The 21,036-nt window shown below is 39.9% G+C and overlaps 2 protein-coding genes across 2 annotated transcripts; both read left to right on the forward strand.

Annotated features, from left to right (window-relative positions):
* Positions 1–2,956: 2,956 nt before the first annotated feature.
* Positions 2,957–9,318, forward strand: pmela (premelanosome protein a). The gene is made up of 12 exons (XM_076110876.1): positions 2,957–3,014; positions 4,140–4,235; positions 4,327–4,473; positions 4,781–4,915; positions 5,635–5,796; positions 5,900–6,184; positions 6,289–7,104; positions 7,204–7,377; positions 7,500–7,602; positions 7,816–8,021; positions 8,109–8,199; positions 8,988–9,318. The coding sequence occupies exons 1-12, from the start codon at positions 2,957–2,959 to the stop codon at positions 9,139–9,141; spliced, it is 2,427 nt and encodes an 808-aa protein (XP_075966991.1). The 3' UTR covers positions 9,142–9,318.
* A 4,708-nt stretch (positions 9,319–14,026) lies between these two features.
* On the forward strand, positions 14,027–19,883 carry prph (peripherin). Its single transcript, XM_076111141.1, has 9 exons — positions 14,027–14,574; positions 16,176–16,236; positions 16,847–16,942; positions 17,790–17,954; positions 18,039–18,164; positions 18,262–18,482; positions 18,776–18,828; positions 19,638–19,711; positions 19,812–19,883. The coding sequence occupies exons 1-9, from the start codon at positions 14,027–14,029 to the stop codon at positions 19,881–19,883; spliced, it is 1,416 nt and encodes a 471-aa protein (XP_075967256.1).
* The last annotated feature ends 1,153 nt before the right edge of the window (positions 19,884–21,036 follow it).

Below are 21,036 nucleotides of genomic sequence, written 5' to 3' on the forward strand. Positions count from 1 at the left end.
CAAGGGACTGATTAACCATTAACGGGACCACGGAGCTGCTGGGCCCCCTATGAAACCTCTTTGGGCAACGTGCATTAAAGGTCCCCAGTCAGAATCAAGCTGGCATGTCAGTAGGAAAATTATAGGTATAAATAATGAAATTAGGGCTTCCAGTTTCAGGGTCCTGGTATTGTGAATTACCAGGACCCTGGCTCGTTGTCACACTGTCGTGGCTTTCTGGAATACAGATAGCCTTTGTTAATGCTATTAGTAGCACCTGTGCATTATAGCAAGTCAAAATGTGTGCTGTGAAAAAGACAAAGGGGTGGTCATGAGGCATTGGATGTCATCTGTTACTGCATGAAGAAGCAGCCTCTGTTAGAGGCGCTCTTACCAGCACTGCACATGATCAAAGCCCAGAGGCCTGACGTCCATCCAACCAGCAGTTATGTGAAGTGACGACTATTTCTGTCATGTATCCTATGACTGAAAGTTTTGCTTTGTGTTTGCAGAAGAATGCTGGTGTGTGTGGCAATGAGGAACTCAAACAACCAACAAAGAGAAGGAATTAGGATCACTGACAAAAATTAGGGAAATTTGTTTACGCCTTGTGGATGCACCAAATGACTGCTATGCTCGTTGTATTTGTTAACTTCATTTCCCTGTCTGGTCTGATCTTGTTCTAGCACTTCACAAACCAGATGGCCTTATCGCTATGGCTTTTGGCCTATAATAAAACACAATCTTGTCCGTGAGTTATTGTTTAAACAGACAGAAGGGTTGTCAGTGTGTGTGACTGCAGGTGGAGGACAGGCTCTGTGTTTGTATAATTTTTAGACATCCAAGGTTAACTGTGGTCCTGATGTTACATTGTATGCCCTTCCATTACTTGTCACACTAACGTTAAGGCTGTTCCACAAGTCAATTATTTTGATTATTCCCTTATCTTATATCTAATCATTTAATTTTGGCTTGCTGTGAAGACAACTACTGACAAATTGGAATCTTCTCCAACCAGTCTGTGAAACCCATTGTTTAATACTTAAATTAATACTCCGAGAAAGCGAGCAGTAATAAAATTGCCAGATTTTCTATTACTTCCGATGACTTCAACAGTCTGAAATACAACTCCGTTAATTCTAGAAATTCTCTGAACCTCAGGAACAATGTTATCAAAACACTATACAATGGAGACTAATTAGGAAAGAAGCTAACCGTCGACTATTTGTGGTATGTTAAGTCAGTTGCTCTGTGGGAAGGATTTATTTCCTCCTGAACTCTGCTGTTAGCACATGAGGGGTCACATGTAGTGCAGCCTGAGCAGGCATGAGATAACATCAATGGGAAAACCACCAATTGTGATAACAGAGCCCACAATGCCTTTGACTTTAGAGTAAAAATGTTTATGTTATAGAAATATATTCCCCTTTTCTCAGTAAAATATAATTACATAATAATCTATTCTCTATTTAATTGTATTCAATTCCTAAAATGTACACACAAATGTAGTTACAGTGATGAAACAAGTCCAAAGAAAAATAAAAAGGAAACCTAAAAAAAAGTAACAAAAAGGTAGTTACATGATACAAGCTATTACGCACCCATCGACTTTTTAACATTATTTTTAGTACCTTTTTATAACTTAATGTTCTCTTGTATACTTGTATACTGCGTTATTTTTCTTCAGATTCATTTTTTAAATCCATGTACAACATCTGGATATTAATGTATAGTATTATAGTGGAGGTCCTGACCAACAATGGTCAAGCCAGCCTCTTTTGTAGCAACTATTTTCATATTATTAGATTTACAACATCTCTCTGCTTTACTATAGAGTATTTCAAGGGTGGATTGCAGGCTCCAAATGTCCATTCTCCAGCTTTGTAGAACATGAACCCAGGCAATCAGATTAATTATTAATTGTGATGTATCAATGATATCTTGTTTCTGGATTCATTGGCGTCATTTCCCTTGTGTGACTTGAAAAGTCTTAATTTGGCTAAATGTTACTCATATTTGAAGTAGAAATAGACGTGATACAAAGCTTTAGTAGACAAGAATGTGCCTTTTGTGATTTTTAGTTTTTTAATTACTTCCAGAATCAATCAGCTTATTCCTCTAAATGTATTCTCCTCCTCATCTCAATGAAACTTTATGTTATGCCTCATAAACTGAGCATGGGTGTGTCTGCGTTACCGCGAGCACAGCTTCTTAGATCTGCAGCAGCCTGAGGTGGACAGCAGGTTACAGAAGAATGACTGAGGAAATAAAAGGATGCTATTGATTTGCTGCCCACACACTCCTCTTGTGACGCCCGTGCACACATAGCTGGAAGGTCATATGTCAAAAGCAGGCATGACTCGAGCTTAGCTCGCAGTTCTCACCACTCTCTCCGTCCTGAAGCAGGCATCACGTACACCATTTTCATTTATACTGTGCAGAAAGCATCCATTGATTTTCCAATAATGTGCTCAGAAAATACTGTCTTCCTTTGAGGTACATTTGCCACTTTGTGTTCATTTGAATAATTTATGTGCACTGTATCTACCCTTTGGAGTTTTTTTTTATTAAGTTACTCTTCAAGTTTATGAGCTTTATTGGAGATATTGCATTTATTACTAGAAATTGTAAGAAAAAGTTTGGTATAAATGTGAAAAAAACACATTAAGTAAAAGCATTTCTACCACAGATGGCCTAAACATTTAATACAAAAGATAATAACAATGTCAAAAACTATGGTTAAACTCAACAATTTATTGTAGAAAACACCAACAGCTATCACAACAGTACTCATATCTGTTCTTACAAAGGGGCGTGGTGCCGGATTGAGACTCACAATGATGTCAGAGGTGAGAAGAAACCTTCTTAAAGAGAGTGGGAGGACATTTCTTAAGTCTCTGTGGGAGTTGTGTTGGGGTTCAGGACTGCCGGGTAAAGATCGGGGCTCAGAGAGCGGAGACAGACGACGAAATACAGGATGAGGACTCTGGTGCTGGTGCTGCTGGTTTTGACCTTCACATTTGCAACTGCGATGAGTGAGTACACTTTTTTCCATCAGAAACCACTTGTTTCAAAGATTTATTTGAGCATTCTTTCAAGATCCAAAGAAACAGATAAAGTGGAATTACCTTATTAGCACCATTCTTCTGTTATGTTTAAGGGAAACAATGTTTGACAACTGATTTTAAATTATTGCCGTGTGTGACATAACACCTTATACCAACACAGTTTAGCAACAGGGAAAGTGATTACTTGTCACTCTCTGCGACTAATGAACAATACATCAATCACACAATCAACACATTTCCTATCAATTACACACTAAAATGTTAGTATTTCTTTGTTTGGACTACAAATTGGACAGCAAATAGATTGAGCTGTCATTTCACGCTTATTTCATGGTAACACTCCACACTCTCCTATAGAGAGTGAAGATATACAAACTTTTACATGCCCCCTTATCTTATGCTGATGTTCATTCATGACTATATGTAGGCTCAAATATGTTTCAGGGTGTGTGATTCAGAATACTGTAAATAATAATGGTGTTTTCTTTTCAGACTTGTACAATTTAAAACTATTTGCCATGTTTTTGTTACGGTATTTCATGCAAAAACCCTTTCACACACACACACACACAAACCGAGAAAAAAAAACAGTGAGTCTGTTGTGTGGGATCCCTCATTCCTCTCACTGGGATTACTGATGCTGCTGCTCAGCTGATAGTCACATGAAAGGGATTGAGGGGGATTGCAGGTCGTGTGACTCCCACCGCCAAGGACCCAGACACTCCTCACCCCTCCTCACTAAAAACACGGACCTGCTCTCGTTTACATAAGCATCTCTATCATTATGTCCAAAGCCTTCTTGATTATAATAGAGAAGTTGTGCCTCTTTTAAACAGCCTACATAACTTTAACTCTAGTGAAATAAGTAGTTCATGGTATACAACCATTGATCTGACACCAAAAAATAAATAAATATCATTTTTACTACAATAACAAAGAAAACTGAAATACATTTTTGCAGGTGCAGCTCAGGTAATAAATACAATAAAATAGCCTTTTATTCTGTTTTCTCATTGATTTTGTAGGAGAATAGCATAAATTGCAAAATCAATAGCTTCTTTTCCTGAAATGTGTTTGTGATATTTCTTCCAGAGCCTAGAAGTCAGTTCACGCGTTACCGCTCATGGAACTCACGGATGTATCCGGTGTGGAAAGATGGAGACCCAAGATTCAGGAACTGCTGGTTTGGTGAGGCCAAATTTCTTTATTTCTCAAAACAGAAATGTTACAATATTCTGTCTGCCAGTCAATATTAAGATTATAAATCTTTTTTTTCCAGGTGGTGATGTAACTTTTAATCTGAAAAATGACGCACCCACATTGACAGGAGCAAGAGCAACCTTCAATGTCAATCTTAACTTCCCACCAAACCAGACGACGCTCTCTGATGGGCAGGTGGTCTGGGCGCAGAACTGCACCATCAATGGTAAGAAAACCTTTCCACTGAGGGCAGGTACTGCAGGTTCACTTTTCATTCATGCTCAATCCTCAAACCTCTTTAGCTGATCATTTTATCACAGATTTGAATACAAAATGATCTTCATTTCAAGTTTTTGATGCTGTTTTCTAAAGAAAATATATTGTTTTTAGACTTTCCTTATCAAGAAATAAGGAGAAAAAATGTTTTTAATTAGATAATGTATATAATCATGATAGGACAAAAGACAATGAACTCACTTATTTTATTGCTTCATATTGATATTGATATAATTTATGGCCGATTACCTTTTCAGGACAACAGTACCAGGAGGGTCAGCCTGTGTATTCTGACCAGGACACCCAGTCAACTGGAGTTTTCCCCGACGGTACACCGTTCACCAGGAGCCAAGACAAGAAACCCCACTACGTGTTTGTGTGGAAGGCATGGGGTAAAGATATTTAATTCTGTAATATTTAGTCTGTTAAAAATCTAGGCTGCTCCTTAGCTGTATTTAATACTGCAATAGGACATCCACACCTTCTAAATGCAGCTATGACTACATTACATTAACTTGTAAAATCTCCATAAAGAAGAGACCATAAATGGGCTGTAAAAGAATACAGGGGATGCTTCTCCTCCAGGCAGTGAAGCCCCAGGCCGTATCACAAACAAAGCCTTTTTAGTAAACAACTTGTCCGTGCTAATCTCTGACATTGAATATTTGTCATCACCATAAGACACACTTTAGCAGAAACTACATGTTTTAATTGTGCTATCAACTCAAGAAAAATATATTTTTCTTAATTATTCTGTGAATAATTATAGTATTATCTGGAATAAGTTTAATTAGCACTGTAGTCCTATTTTTATTTCAGATCGCTGTTTACCTGTTTTGATAAACAAGTCATGAAGTCTAACCCTGTGCAGTTGTTTAAAAGCAGAGCACCCAACCAGTCAAAAGTAATAATAAAGTAAATTTGATGGTGTTGGTTTATGTCTTCCATAAAAACTCAGGTTTTTTGTTAAACTTTATAACCATAACTGTAGCATCTCATGTACAGTATGATGAAAGTGACACCTTGAGTGTCTCCAAAATGTGTGAATTCAATTAAATTTAGCTGTGATTATCAGACCACTCTAAATAATTACAATGTTGCTCTATTCAAGGGCGTTACTGGCAGGTGGCAGGCGGACCATCGTCTTCCCTCTCTATCGGTACAGACAACATCCCCCTGGGCTCCTACAACATGGAGGTTGTTATCTATCACTGCCGTGGCAAAGACAAGTTCGTTCCTCTCGGCTATGCCTCCACAGTTTTCGCCATCACAGGTGACCTATCAAACAATTTCTCACCTAACTTGAGAAAAAAATGATGTGGTTATTTCTTTACAATCCTCATCTTAAAGGTCTAAATCTTTTACTCCGTCCTCAGACCAGGTTCCCTTCACCATATCACTTGCCCAAGTCAATGATGTAAACCAGGACGACCAGAACTTCATCCAGAACCGAGCCATTGCTTTCAGCGTCAAGCTCCATGATCCCAGCCAGTATCTCAACAGTGCCGACGTCAGCTTCAACTGGGACTTTGGGGACAGCACTGGCACTCTGATCTCCAGAGACCTCACCGTCACACACACATACCTCGCAGTCGGGACCTTCAAGCCTCAGGTGGTTCTGATGGCAAGCATCCCCAACGGCTGCGGAAACCCCACTGCTGGTTAGAATTTAAACACATTTTATCGTTTAGATCTATACTCTCCTATAAGAAGTCTGAACAACGTTTTGCTCAGTTGTTTTATTTAACTTTAACTTTTATTTCAGTTGTTCCTATGGATGCCTCTGCTGCTCCAGCAGTAGTTGTGATGGCCTCCACCCCTGCCGCTGTCCCAGCAGCACCAACCGAGGAAGGAGATGTAATTGCCCTGGACGTTCCTGCTTCTGACGCCACTCCACTCGCTGTTTCTGTGCAGCCAGCTGATGCAGAGGATGGAGAAGCAGTCATTGATACTGACACGGATGCAGTAGAGGTTGCCTCAGTAGCGCCTGAAGGAGTTGACGCCGCTGTTGTTACAGAGGAACAAGATCCCGCCAACACTGCTGCTGAAGCAGATGTTGCCGATGCAGCAGAAGTTGAGGTGGCCACTGCTGCCCCAGTTGCAGTTGAAGAGCCAGCAGATGCTGATACAGCTGCTGCAGATGCTGTTGTTGCAGATGCTGCTACAGATGCTGATCCAGCTGCTGAAGATGCTGCTGCAGCTGTTACAGATGCTGATACAGTTGTTGCAGATGAAACGGCAGTGGTTACAGATGCAACTGAAGAAAATGCGCCTGTTATTGATGCTGCTGCTTCAGTTGCACCTGTTGCAGAGGGAGAAGAAACGGCAGTTGAGGCCGCAGTCACTGCTGCTCCTGCAGCAGAAGTAGCTGTAGAGCAAGAAGCTGACGTTGTGGCTGCTGAGGCTGCTGAGGCTGCTGAGGCTACGGCTGCTGATGCTGCTACAGAGGTTGTCCAAGCTGAAACAGAAGCCCCTGCTGATAACGTTGTGGCCCCTGCTGCCACTGAGACCACAGCTGTAGAAGAGGCAGCAGCAGCTGATGATACCGAGGCTGAAGTTGCAGCTACTGTGGCTCCTGCAGGTGAGAATTTACAGCAAACTAAAACCAGTGGACAATTTTTTATATTGTTATGGATCTTGTAAGAAAAGTAGTTTGACAAAATTTCACTTATTTTTCCAGAGCAACCAGCAGGCGTTGAAGAAGCCGTTGCAGCTGAGGGCGAAGTTCAAGCAGAGGTGGAAACAGATCCAGCACAGGTCGCCCTTGTTGTGGCTAAAAGACAAGCACCAGAGCTACCAGCCGACTGCATGGTCTACCGTTATGGCTCAGTTGCCACCTCTGTAGATGTTGTCCGTAAGTCAATACAGTTTTTGTAACTATGGCAGTTTAAACCTAAACCGATGATAATCTGCTTTTATAAAAACTGTATGATTTGATAGTGGTATAATCTCTCTTTCTACCTTTCAACCCTGCAGAGGGTATTGAAAGTGTAGAGATTGTACAGATGTCCAACGTTATAGCGATGGCAACTGAGTTGGCCCAGAATGCTGTGGACCTCACCATTACCTGTCAGGGAAGGTGAGCATCAACATCAGCATCATCAACATCAGCATCATCAACTCAGCATCAAGAGGTTTACTTACTGTTCAGCTAGACAAAAACGATCTAGTTAGACACAGAAACTGTGATTTATGATGTCTTATTATGTATTATGTTTATGAAAATGACATATACAGTTGTGTTTGTTCTCCTTGTATCTACATCTCTGCATTCTTATTATCCTTCCTTCAGTCTGCCAAATGAGATCTGCACAGTCATTTCAGATGCTGACTGTATCACGCCATTGGAAACTGTCTGTAGTGCAGCTACACCCTCTCCAGACTGTCAAATTATCCTTCGTCAGTTCTTCAATGACTCTGGAGTATTTTGCATCAATGTCTCCTTGACCAATGATGTCAGTCTTGCTATGGCAAGTGCAAGAGTCAGTGTAACAGTAGGTGGGTGAAAGAAAAATTACATAAGGACCACTAAAGTACTCAATCCATAGATTATGCTCTCATCTGTGTGATGTGTTTCAATTTCAGCCTCCGGTGGTTCTCCAGGTGGAACAGCAGCCACAGTCCTGGGGGTTATGGTTCTCGCCTGTGTTGTCTGTTGTATTGGTTTGATGTACAGGTGAATACCTTATTTATCAACTTTTCAGTTATGAATTTAATTTGGGGCCAATAAATAATTTTTTTGAAAATCAATTGCAAACAAAGATACTGCAATTACTCTTATCCTCAGCATCAAATGTTTCATATTTTGACCACATTTTTACTTGTAATAGTAGAAAAAACACAAGTAATAACAGTAATGATGGCTGAGTTCAATTTAGGTGTGTCACAAGCCATGTCAATAAGCCAGCATGCACAATATATACATTTTTGAAGTAACCAGCTAAACTGAATCATCAGCCGCATATCATTTACATATACAGTATTAAGGAGAGTAAGAGGTCCAGAGATTGATCCCTGTGGAACGCCCAAACGGAAAGCATCCTGGTCAGAGTCACAACAGTGCTTTGAGATAACATCAGCATGTTAACGTGCTGACAACAATGTATACATGCAGTTGTTTATCAGGTAATATTTACCCTGGTCACCATCTTAGTTTAGCACGTTAACATGCTAACATTCACCAATAAGGACTGGACCAAAAGTTAAACCGAGTGATACTTTTGCAGGTATTAAACCAAATTATTGGACAAATTGAAATTTTATCCTAATGATGGAATCACCAAAGTATTTACAGCTCATACTGATAGGAACATGAATGTCTGTTCCAAATTTAAAATAACTATCTTCCTCCCATTTTACAGTTTTTATTACTTGTTTACTTTGTATGATTTTGTTGTTGATAGAGATTTGGGCTTTTATTTCATGCCATATGAACTCTTAACACTGTTTTGTGTCTGCAAACAGGCGATTCAAGCAGTACCAGCCACTAAGAGAAGACCATGGTGACGGTAATGGAGGCAGCTCGGCGGTGACATCGGTGCCTTTGTTGTTGTGGAACTTGCTGAGCCGACAGTCACCAGGAGAGAGTCGACCACTGCTTCAGGGGAGGATTGTTTGAATAGCATCATCAGCTCATGCACTCAACATTTACAACATCTGTTAAAACATTGACTTTATACACGTAAACTAAATTATGTGTATAAATTAGTCTTGCTCAATGTATTAAACCAGAACTAATTAAATGAACCAGCCCTGTGTCTAATATGTGCAAAAATAGAAAGGAATCAAGTGAGGAACAAAGAAGTGTCACAAGAATGTTGAAACATTTGTAGAGGAAAGTGATATTTATTTTGACCTACATATTTTGTATTAATTAGTACTGGTAGTTTATAGAAGCCATAACTTATTCTCTTATTAGTGGCCTATTTAGAGTAAACCAATTGGAAAATCATTGTTAACACAATTCCAATTCATTCTTTTTACAAAGTAATTTAAATCACTTACATCACAGAATGTTATCCTGTTTGCCCTGAAATGAATAAAGTGTTTATCACCATCATGTGTTTGCTTTTCCCCATTTATTTTGTTTCCTACTGCATGTGATATTCACAGCAATTTATGTCCTGAATGAATGATAATATAATGAGAGTAGTAATGACAAATGCAAACATTTGGTACATTTACTCAATAATGAGGTCAATACAAGGCTATGGCAGGATCAATAAGAAATTGATTAATCGAGTAACTAACACAAAATGTTTAATTTATATATTTAAATATCGTATTTTATGAATCTTCTTTTTGTTATTACAGCTCTGATCAATTATTTCACATTAAAGTATTGTTGCACTGCCCCAAGTAGCCACAAAATAATAAAACAAATACAAGTTTGACTACAGTAAGAATCCTAAGATCATTACCACTAAACACACATCAGTGCTAATCTACTGCAACAACTTTATGTTTAAAGAAAAGCATCGATGAATAACATTGTGAAATGGGCTCTAGAACACATCCCATGTTTACATTGAGCCACAGATCAGAAATAATATAAACTAGAATATTCTTCAAACAATAAAGATGCCTTGTTTAATAAAATATGCACAGTCATGTTATAAACGTTTCACATGTGATCTCAGCAGGCACTTAGATGGAGCAGAGATGTGGTCAGAGGTGGTGTGGTTACAGGAATACTGCAGCTGGGTGCGTTTGAAAACTACTACCATCCTGTCTCTCTCTCTGTTCAATTAAAATGATTTATCAAGATGTTGTAGGCTACCTTCATGCACTGAGTTGACGAAGAGCTGCTGATCGTAACATGCACATCGTATGACACACTGCAGTGCAGGAAAAAAGGCTAACGTCAATGCAGCAAAATCTTTAATGGAGGAAGGCACATGGCCTGGCCTGCGCGGTATAAATAAGATGTGGGGTGATAGGGAAGGAAAGCAAAACATGGCTCTTGATAACCTGGTTTACTTTTGTGAAGTGAAGGTGTGAAGTGACAGAAGGCGGTTGCATTATGTCTTAATGACTGATTTTACTGAATTTAAAATGATATTGTATTACTGCACTAGAGTGGGATAAGGCAGTAAAATATGAGAAGCAATAGATACATACTGTGCACCTTTCTCAACAAAACGATTTGGGATATCAGGAAGAACCTTGTATTGTGTGGTTTCACTCATGCATGCGCCATAATGTCCTTTCTCTCTCTGTCTCTCTTTACTTACATGAATATGTAGACTTGTGTAACACTGCAGTGCTTCATTACAGTAATTACACAAACACAGCCATTAGTCATCCTCCACCGTTAACGTGTCTCCGGGTCACATGTAGTGTTGTCCAGCCATCTCCGTTCTTTCCGGACGTGCACTGCACTGCAGCCAAGACAAAACCCCCACAGCTCTGCTGGAAGGCCATCATTTTTCACATGATGATCTCTATCTTGGACCTGGCAGTCCTCCCGGATCTTACCAGGCCTGCAGCTTTTAATAGGTCAAAGCATCCTCACCACTTATCACAGTTCAACTGGCTGAACTGTCACAAAGCTCCAGAAATTGGCTTCTCTTCTCCAGATAACCAGACCAGAAGTTTTGAGTCCTCTCTGGACAGTGAGCCTGGAGAGGAGTCAGTGGGTTGACACCACACAAGCAGCTTCACAGCTCAGATTAATTTGAACAATTCTTTATTGCTCACCACTCCCTAGCAACTGATGTTAGAAGGGATGCAATTTCCTGCATCTGCCGTCTCCATTGCAGAAACCATCACAGTCAAGGATGCTTTGATGAGTCTCACTACAGCCCACAATCAGCATAATTTCTACACATTTTACCATCCTAAAATCTATTAAGGTGTCCGATTTGAGTTAAAACATTTAACAACTAATTTATTTCTTCTTAGTGAGGTACTCAAAAAAGAAATCTAGCATGTGAACGATTATTACATTAATCACTTGACTGTTTGGGGGAGTTTCTTTCTATATAACACTCTGGAGTTTTTAGTTGATGGAAATTCTTTACAAATACAGAACTAAATTTGTTTTGTATTAGCGGTTTATAAGAAAGCTGCAATATGCAACTTGCACTCCAACTGTTTATTTTCATAATGAATACTCCCAAGTGCATTCATAACCATACCGTAACCATAGTTTATTTTCACCATCTATATGTAACCTTAATCATACTATAGTTGAAATGCGCAAGAATGGTAGAAAGCTAATTTACCTTCGGTAAAACAAATACATATTGTCATTTAAAGTAATCCAAAGTGTTTGCAAATGTGGTCAATATGGATGTTCTTGCCGAGCAATTGTGTTTGGATATTATCGCTACGATTCCCTAAAGTTTGACTCATTTTCTTATCAGAGGCCACACCCTAGACATCGTGAACATAGCATCTTAGCACAATATTTCATTCACTTTTATCCTGAAAGCTAAATGCCTGGTTAGGTTTGAGACAATGCACACATACTGTGAGTTCAATAAGCGGATCAGATATATTCTATCCTGTCACTGTCGAAGCTGCATGATTGGATTCATGGCCCCTTCGGGATTTCTCAGAGAACCAGAAGGATCAATCACCAATGGTAACATCTGGCTGATGGTTAGAATTACTGATACAGCCCAGTTCAAAAATCATTTCAATGTAGGTGTGTTTGCATGTGCGCTTGTGTGGCTGACATACACATCCTGGCGCAGGCTCAGGGGAAAGAATAGAAAGTGAGATATGCCCTGAGCAGACAGAGTGAGACAGAGGGGGAGGGAGAGGGAGAGAGACAGAGAGAGGAGAGGGTTATGATCATAGAGCTGGTTGATTAGATTACAGAGCTAAGACTAACATGGGCCGTTTATTACACAGAGAGCCAGACCTCTGCAGTAACTGCCATGCAGACCTAGAGAGAGGAAAATCAAGTGTGTAAGTGTGTGTTTGTGAATGACAGACTGAAGAAGAGATAACTATACTTTTATTACAGTGTACTCCAGATGCTCCATCAGGAAGAGGAAACCCAAAGTTAAATTGAATCAGAAAAAGTGTTTTTTCTGATGTACATGTGTTTGAAAAATAAACGAATATGACACAACATATTACAGTTGGTTGTGCAGACACAAGAGGGCATAAATGGACAGGATTAAGGTACCAAGCATCACAGGGAAGGGACACAAAGAGAAGAGAGTGCCACACCCAGTCGCCACAGAGCATGCTCAGAATTGCGTCAACTTTATATGAGAGTGGGAGCCCGTCTGCAGTCCTCAATTAAAATGACTATAGAGCTCTCTCTCACACTCACACACACGTACACACACACACATACACACAAGCACACACAACTACACACACAGTCTGCACGAAGATTTCAAGATGCAGCCTTAAAGACATCATTAACGTAAAATCTTTAGCCAACATTTGAAGCTTTTGTACATACATGAAAATGTACAAACAACAGTGATAAGTATGAAATAGTGTTCATGGATCTTGCTGCATGCTTGACAAATAGTACTCACATCTCTACAGAGAAAGAAACTATCTAATACACTATTACTGCAATGGTTTGATAGCACTTTTTGTATCTGATAAAGATAAGTTATAATGTCAAGAGCAAAATACATTTACAGGTAAAGGTGCTATAAAGTTGTATGTTTGATATTGAGCAACAATAACATCATTACCAAATGTTGACTGAGCTTAAATGATTGCTTTCAATTGTCCTGATTCAGACTCTACCTGCAAAACCCCCATTGTTCACCACAAATACTGACAAAGTTATTTGACAACTCTGACTCTACTAACAGGGATTACTGGATCTAGAGCATTTTAAAGGATAGAATAACTGCAGAGTCATAGCTCTGCCTCAGACACCCAGAATATCAATAAAGTGTTCCATTACTGTAAAAGGAGAGAGAGACAGAGAGGAGAGAGGAAGGGAGACAGATAGACGGGGAGGAAAGAATTAAATCAATGATTCAATGTACGCTACAATTTCACAGTTTCTTAGTGAGAAGCAGGTAACAGAATCCTTGACACATACATGTGAAAATGGGTGAAATTATATAGGAATGGTGTGGAGAAACAAAAATCAAAACTAACTGAGTGAACAAGTGTCAACGAGGGCATGAATCAGAGAGGCGAGGAGGGGTGGGCTTAAAGAGACATCTTTAGATATTAAAGCTGTAATGTGGAAGCCAGTCTGGCCTCCTGCCAAGTGCGCTGGTAAAAAGGGTGGAGCTGTTGAGACAGAGAGAAAGACAGAGAGAGGCTAGGTCCATATCTGAAGGGCAGGGAGTGGCCAAAGCTTGTATGCTGATGAGCGAGAAAGGAAGGGTACATGTGGGTGGGGTGAGGAGAAATGAGGGAGGGAGGAGGTGTCAGGATGATGGGATAGTCAGCCTGTGTGCATAAAAACCCCAGCACTCCTCAGTCTGATGTCCTGTAGCTTCACGAGCATCTTATAGCCTCCAACTCTCCTTCTTTCCTCTGCGACAGAGAACAGAACAAGACTAACCATGAGCCACTCTTCAATGAATACCTCAACTTCCTATAGGCGCACCTTTGGAAGCCCACACCCCATCTCCATGTCCTCTTACTCCCCCGTGTCCTCCCGTATGCCCGCTTCTGGAGGGCGCTATATGCGTTCAATGCCACCTGTGGTTGCATCCCGCTCCACCACCTACCACCAACAGCGTTCTCGCTCCGGCGCCCAGCCCCCTCGCCTCTCCTACGACAAGGTGGACTTCACCCTGTCTGAAGCCATCAACCAGGAGTTCCTAACCACCCGCAGCAACGAGAAGGCCGAGCTGCAGGAGCTCAACGACCGCTTCGCCAGCTTCATCGATAAGGTGCGTTACCTGGAGCAGCAGAATGGTGCACTGCAGCAAGAGCTCAACCAGTTCAAGGGCCAGCAGCAGCACGGTCAGCCCAACCGCGCCTCTGAGCTCTTCCAGGAGGAGGTGAGGGACCTGCGCCGCCAACTGGACGCCACCGGAAAGGAGAGGGACCAGTACCAAGTGGACAGGGACAACCTGGCTGAGGACGTGGTCCTGCTCAAGCAGAGGTACAATATGATGAGAAAAAAAAGTGTGATGCATGATAGATAGATAGATAGATAGATAGATAGATAGATAGGTAAGAAAGATGGTTTGTGCAAATGACAGAACCTTTAAAGAATGTATGGCTACAGATAAAACCATATTGTCCCAAAAAAGTCAAAGTCAAACTCCTTCCAATATTTCCCTGTTTTGGGGTTGTTACTTATATACGTTGAGCCCTGTGTGTGAGCTACTCTGTCCCCATCACATAATTAATTGGCGCTGTTATAATTCACTGCACATGGTCCCCTTTAAGTACGGTAAAGGAGGAGGGTCCCCTGGCGTTTGCAAATTGAGTACTCCAGTGATGAGATTGGTATAGGGCGTGGCACATGTCCAGACCGGACACCACAGAGCGTGAGCATGATAGAGGACACTGCACTGCATCTTTGCTCATAAGTTTGTTTCTATGTTTAAGTGTGTATGTTTACTGAATGTCTTGTGCACTGGCAGGATTCAACAAAAATCAAGGGAAGAGCCTCAGTACATGACAGCAGAGTGATCCACAAACTCTGACACAGTACATGATGCCAAATTAGATAAGGAAGTGTTTGGTAACTCCACTTAGATAATGAAAATGTATGGACTTTTAGAAAAACACACAACTATGAATTACACACACTGAGATGAGAGGAGACTGAGGCGAGGATGGATGGACCAGACATAGGGTGGGGCCGACTGAGGAGCGGCGAGAGAGAGAGAGATGAAATGGGACTAGAGGAAGAGAGGTTGGATATCAGGCGTGGTGAGAATAGCGTCAGGGAAAATCGATGTGACTCAATGACTCCATTAGGTGTGTTTTCAGTGTCCCTTTATGCTGATGGGATAGTGCCAGAGACCCCATTAGGACAAAAGGACCCCTGTAACACAACATGAATTAAAGATGAGGAAGCAGGGCCCGCTATGCGATGCTTTCCCCACTAATCTATTTCATGTCCAGTCCGGACAAGACTTAAAATGACAGGACAGATGGAGCCCATCAGTCACAGAATAAGCAGATGTATGAATTGGACATTGGGATATAATTTGTGATGACTCATTATCACAGTTCCTCTCAACTGCATCAAGCATCCAATTACTTTTTGGATTGAGACATTCCACAAATGACTTTGCTAAAGCACATCCCACATTATACAGATTTTATATAACTGCCCTGTAAATGTCACTCAAATGATCTGTACCCTGCAGTTTTTGTGACATCATCGTACCCAATATCAAAACGACCATGTCAAATCTTTAAAAAAGAGGGTAAGTGTGTGTACATAACCTTATTGAGTGTGTGCAGATGACCTTATTGAACTGTAGAGAAACCCCATTAGCTGAAAGGAGCCGCTGCTGATCCCACTGGGAGCACTCCCAACCCCTTTTTACAGGACAGCGAATTAACAAATTGATCCAAAAAGCTTTTTGCCAGCTGAGGCCCTGGTGCAACCTTAGACAGAAAGGGGGTTCTTGGTCAAATTTGACACATTCTCCCCCTCCCTTTTTTGTAAAAGAGAGAATATTGGTGCCTGAAGGAAATCCGTACATTGTTTGAAATATTTTGTCTTGCTCTTTTGTCCTCAAGGTTGGATGAAGAAGCCCAGAAGAGGGCAGATGCTGAGCATGACCTGGTTGCTTTCCGCAAGGTAAACGTTCAACTCACTGCGGCATGATTACTTTATGTATTATACATTGTCCTCAGGTTCAGATAGCCATTCAAAATGGACAGCTGTGCTCTGTCTCCAACGCAATAGTGTCACAGTGACAGGGCAGATTTCTGAAAAATCATTGATCTAGACTGCTGCACAGGAAATAGACTTTTATTGCTACACACTTCTTTATTAAAATTATTTTCTCCACACAAATCAAACTTATTCTAACTGTTGTTGATTGGAGTTACTCTTTTTGTTTCTGGTTTACTTGTTTTTTATCCGGAAAAACATCCACATGAATTATAACCTGGAGTTTCCATTTTTAAGCATTTCCACATCAAACATATTTGCACCACATCATAATTTAAAATATTTCTATGCACTAAAGCAAACTTGTGATGGCTTTTTTATAGCCTCAAAAAAGATGCAAGTCACTCATTGTATAACAAACTCTCATAATAATTTCTGAGCATTTAAATTTAATCTTGGAGGTACTGTCATATAATATTTTTTTATGTGTGTTTATGATGATATGTTTCAGTTCAATGGATGACATATTGCAGTTGTGAAAACATCAACTATGTTTGTCTCATATACAAATTAGGATGTGGATGATGCCACATTGTCTCGTTTGGAGCTGGAGAGGAAGATTGAGTCTCTGATGGATGAGATTGAATTCCTTAAGAAGCTCCATGATGAAGTACGTTTTTCCACTATGCTTGTATAAATGGAGAGGTTCTTTCTTATAGGACTCACGTATAACAGTATATGTTATCTAGAGACCTATAATGGTAGCATACGGTATATCCCAAGCACCAGAGATGCTGTAGCGAGTACTTTTTTGCAATTTAGAGCAAAATAATTTAATTTAGAGCATAAACACCAAAAAGGTTTTCAATTGGGATATGTTTTGAAAATGTTGGATTTTAGTCTGCAGTTGAAGTCTTCTTAAATCTGATGCGAAGATCTATTCCGAGAGCTTGTCTGTGAGAAAAGGCAGTAATATTGGCAAGGCAAGCAGTTGCTTGGATTCAGCAGGAGAAAAATAAATGATTAGTTGAGTGTCTGCATAGAAGTTGTATGAAATGTGATGTTTAGTGATAACAGCAGAAGAAAAGAGTAGGGGTCCCAAAACTGAACCCTGGAGGATTCCAATGGTGAGCATGCATGGAGCTAAACTGGCTCCTTACACCTAAATTAGGGCTGGGAGATATGGAGAAAATCAAATATCAAGATATTTTTGATCAAATACCTCGATATAGAGATTGCTACCATATTGTAGGGTTGACTAGATTTTTAATAAACGATTATCATAAAGGCAAATAATTGAACAGTTAGAACAGTCTGGTAAGTTCAGAAAATATCGTCACTTGACTTTAATGCAGCTTTTAAAACCAAGAAAAGACACTTCCAAACTGTAAGACGATAGTCTCATATCGATATAATGTCGATATATTTCCCAGCCCTAACCTAAATGATTTATTTAATTGTTGGCAAGCTTGTTTGGGGTTTCTGAAAATATATTGTCTTCATCTTGGTATTTTCAGGAAATCCAGGACGTACAAGTGAGCGTCCAGACCCAGCAGTTGAAGATGGAGGTGGAGAGCACAGTCAGGCCTGACCTAACTGGAGCTCTGAGGGAAATCAGGGCCCAGTATGAAACCATTGCTTCAAAGAACATGCAGCAATCGGAGGACTGGTACAAGTCCAAGGTAGGCAGACAGACGCACTGACAGTCACACATGACCATACAAGCAAATATTCATTATTGTGTGTTTCATCTTTTGTTTCTGCAGTTTAATGATTTGACTGAGTCTGCAAAGCGCAACACTGATTCTCTGAGGCAGGCCAAGCAAGAGTCCAATGAGTCCAGGAGGCAGATTCAGTCTCTGAACTGTGAAGTGGATGCACTGAAGAACACTGTGAGGCAACATACCACCCCTCATTTGTCTATGTTAATCTATATCATTATATTATTACAGCTTCTTATCACGACGTATGTGCTACCGTGTTTATCAGAATGAAGCTCTGCTGAGGCAGATGCGTGAAATGGAGGACCAGTTTGGCAATGAGATCGGAAACTACCAGGACAACGTAGGCAGACTGGAGAATGAGATCCACCACCTGAAGGATGAGATGGCTCGCCACCTTCGGGAGTACCAGGACCTCCTCAATGTCAAAATGGCTCTGGACATTGAGATCGCTACTTACCGTAAACTACTGGAGGGGGAGGAGAGCAGGTAACATGATTTTTTAATTTCAATCACTGTAAATATCTCTCTCATTAAGTCCAATATGTGTCAACTCACAGCTAAAAGGACCTAAACTCAATCCTAAACCCTTCCCACAGGGTGTGGATGTTTGGGTTCTCCAGATAATCTAGTTTTCTGACAAATAAAAAACAAACAAACATGCAAGACAGGTGTATATACATTGCTAATAGCAACTATATGCAAGTCTGACCTCAAGTAAAGCAAATTACTTTTCATTACAAATCAGTTTATAACACACAACCTTTATATTCCCTGGTTAGGATTACTATTCCCATCGGCCATTTCAGCATGAGCAATCACCATGGTGAGCAAGGTAAGCTATAGTTCTCTTTTTTCAAAATAAGATATAACTATTATAAGTCTCTGGAATCGCTTTTACATTTCAATTATGGCATTGCAAAGTGTGAGTGTCTGGAGGAGGTTTTCCCATTTAATATCCTTAATACTACTCTGCAGTACTCTCCTAAAATAACAAAACAAACCTGTGGGTTTATATCAATTCCTTATTTTTTGATTATTTCAACTTGTCTGTCAGTTTGGTAAGAGGAATGGCTCTAAATAATAAATAAATAAAATGCCCATGAGCCACAGCCAGCATTGGTATGGAGAAGAAGCAAGTCAGAGGCTCAAATCACATTTGTAGCAAATTCAAAACACTTTATTGTTGCTGCTGGTAACCAAACACAAATTGACCCAAAATCCAAACGTAAAGTGATTTCAGATTCCAAATTCAATTGTCATTTTTCTAAACAGGATCTTTAACCTGCAACCTTTAGCAGCTTATGTAACTGACTGTTAAGATCTTTGATTGTATGTTATTTTACTAAATGCACTTCGGGAGTCATATAGATAAAGGTAGACAAGCTTGTACCTTTGATCATTTGATCAGTCAGAGTTTAACGCTGCCTATCTACAAGAAAAATGTATCGTATTTTTACTTCCAGAACCAGGGAAACCGAAACAGCATCTGCGACTTTGCTATTCTTTACAGCTTATCGCTGATCAATAACAACTCCTGATATTTCCACCTTTGAAGTGAATCTTTAAAAACTTCTATTTTGTGAATGCAAATGTGTCTGAATGTGAAAAATCTCAGATTTGCATTAATCTGACTTTTGACAGACTATGACCACACTCCAAGCAGCATGAGCAAGAGGACTGTGGTGATCAAGACTGTTGAGACTAAAGACGGAGAGGTACAATGATTTATACAGAGATAACTAACTTGATATATTGATATATTTATTCATAACTATATGAAAGTGAATCGGAAATAATCTGTTTTTTTTCCATTAGGTGGTGAAGGAATCTAGGAGGGAGAAGGACAGAGAGTCAGTTCACGTCGACAAGGATGATGATGATGAGTAGAAAAAAATGATTAGAAAAGGTGAAGGCCTGTGCCACGAAAGAAAAAAAACAAACAAAAAGGAGGAAAAAAATTGAAAAAAACTTAAACTCTGATCTAGTCCTCATTCCCACTAGTTATGTGTGAAATCCTCTAGCAGACAGTCTCCAATTGAATGAATGAATCCCTTTAGACAGTGTCACTGGTGCTATTTAAGCCACCCAACTTTTGCTAAACACTTGTGGCATCTGTACGGCTAAGCAAAGCCACTTTATTAACATACCACTTGAGGCCTTAGTTTACAGTGTAATCCCGTGGTATCCTCAGACGACAACATGTTTGTAGCAGAGTAATAAACTACAGGTTGGAATAGAAAGTTTAAATGAAGGATTTTAGTAGTTTGTGTCATAGATACGACTTACTAACAAAACTTCAGACACTGCTGCCCATTGGTCAATACACCTTAAAAGACAGACTGATAATAAATTGACTTATTTGCATTTGTTTTAGAAGCTTCGCTATCCTCTTATAGTGCAAAGGAACAAATCAACAGATACATGGATTATTATTAAACATGCAACACACTAGCAAATGTTGACACTGAAAATATGACAAGCAACCAACTGAAAAGAATTTTGCTGAATGTGCTTTGCAATACTGTGTGTATCTGACACTATTGATGAATGAATATGTAATTTAAAATAAACTTAACTGCAGCAAATCTGTTTTGTCTGTCCACATAACCCATTATGAATATACATCAACAGGTTTTTTGGGGTCTTTTTTTTCTAAGCAGTGTTGAAAACATAAAAATGTGTCAGCCTCTTTAAACCCAAGAATGAAAACTTTCACCACTTGCCATCTTTATTCTTTAAAATGTAAGTGCAAATGACGGAGCTTGGTAACAAGACATAGATACACTTTACATTGAACAAAGAACATTATCAGGTATAATAATAAAGTAATTACCATGTGAGTTACTAAGGAGGTTTGTAAACAACTGCAAATGACGAGTTTTAGTAAAAGGAAGTCCTTATTGTTGTGATTTATTGGCCCTAAGTACAACCTTCTAGGCGACACATTTGCTCGCCCTGCAGTCTACAACGCGCAAAGGTCAACCATGACTCGGGTCCTACTTTCTTTGCCTCAATCTGATACTGCAAATTCATTGATTTT

Source organism: Anarhichas minor, unplaced genomic scaffold (assembly GCF_050575085.1).
Source record: "Anarhichas minor isolate MPS153535 unplaced genomic scaffold, ASM5057508v1 ptg000043l, whole genome shotgun sequence".
Taxonomy (NCBI): domain Eukaryota; kingdom Metazoa; phylum Chordata; class Actinopteri; order Perciformes; family Anarhichadidae; genus Anarhichas; species Anarhichas minor.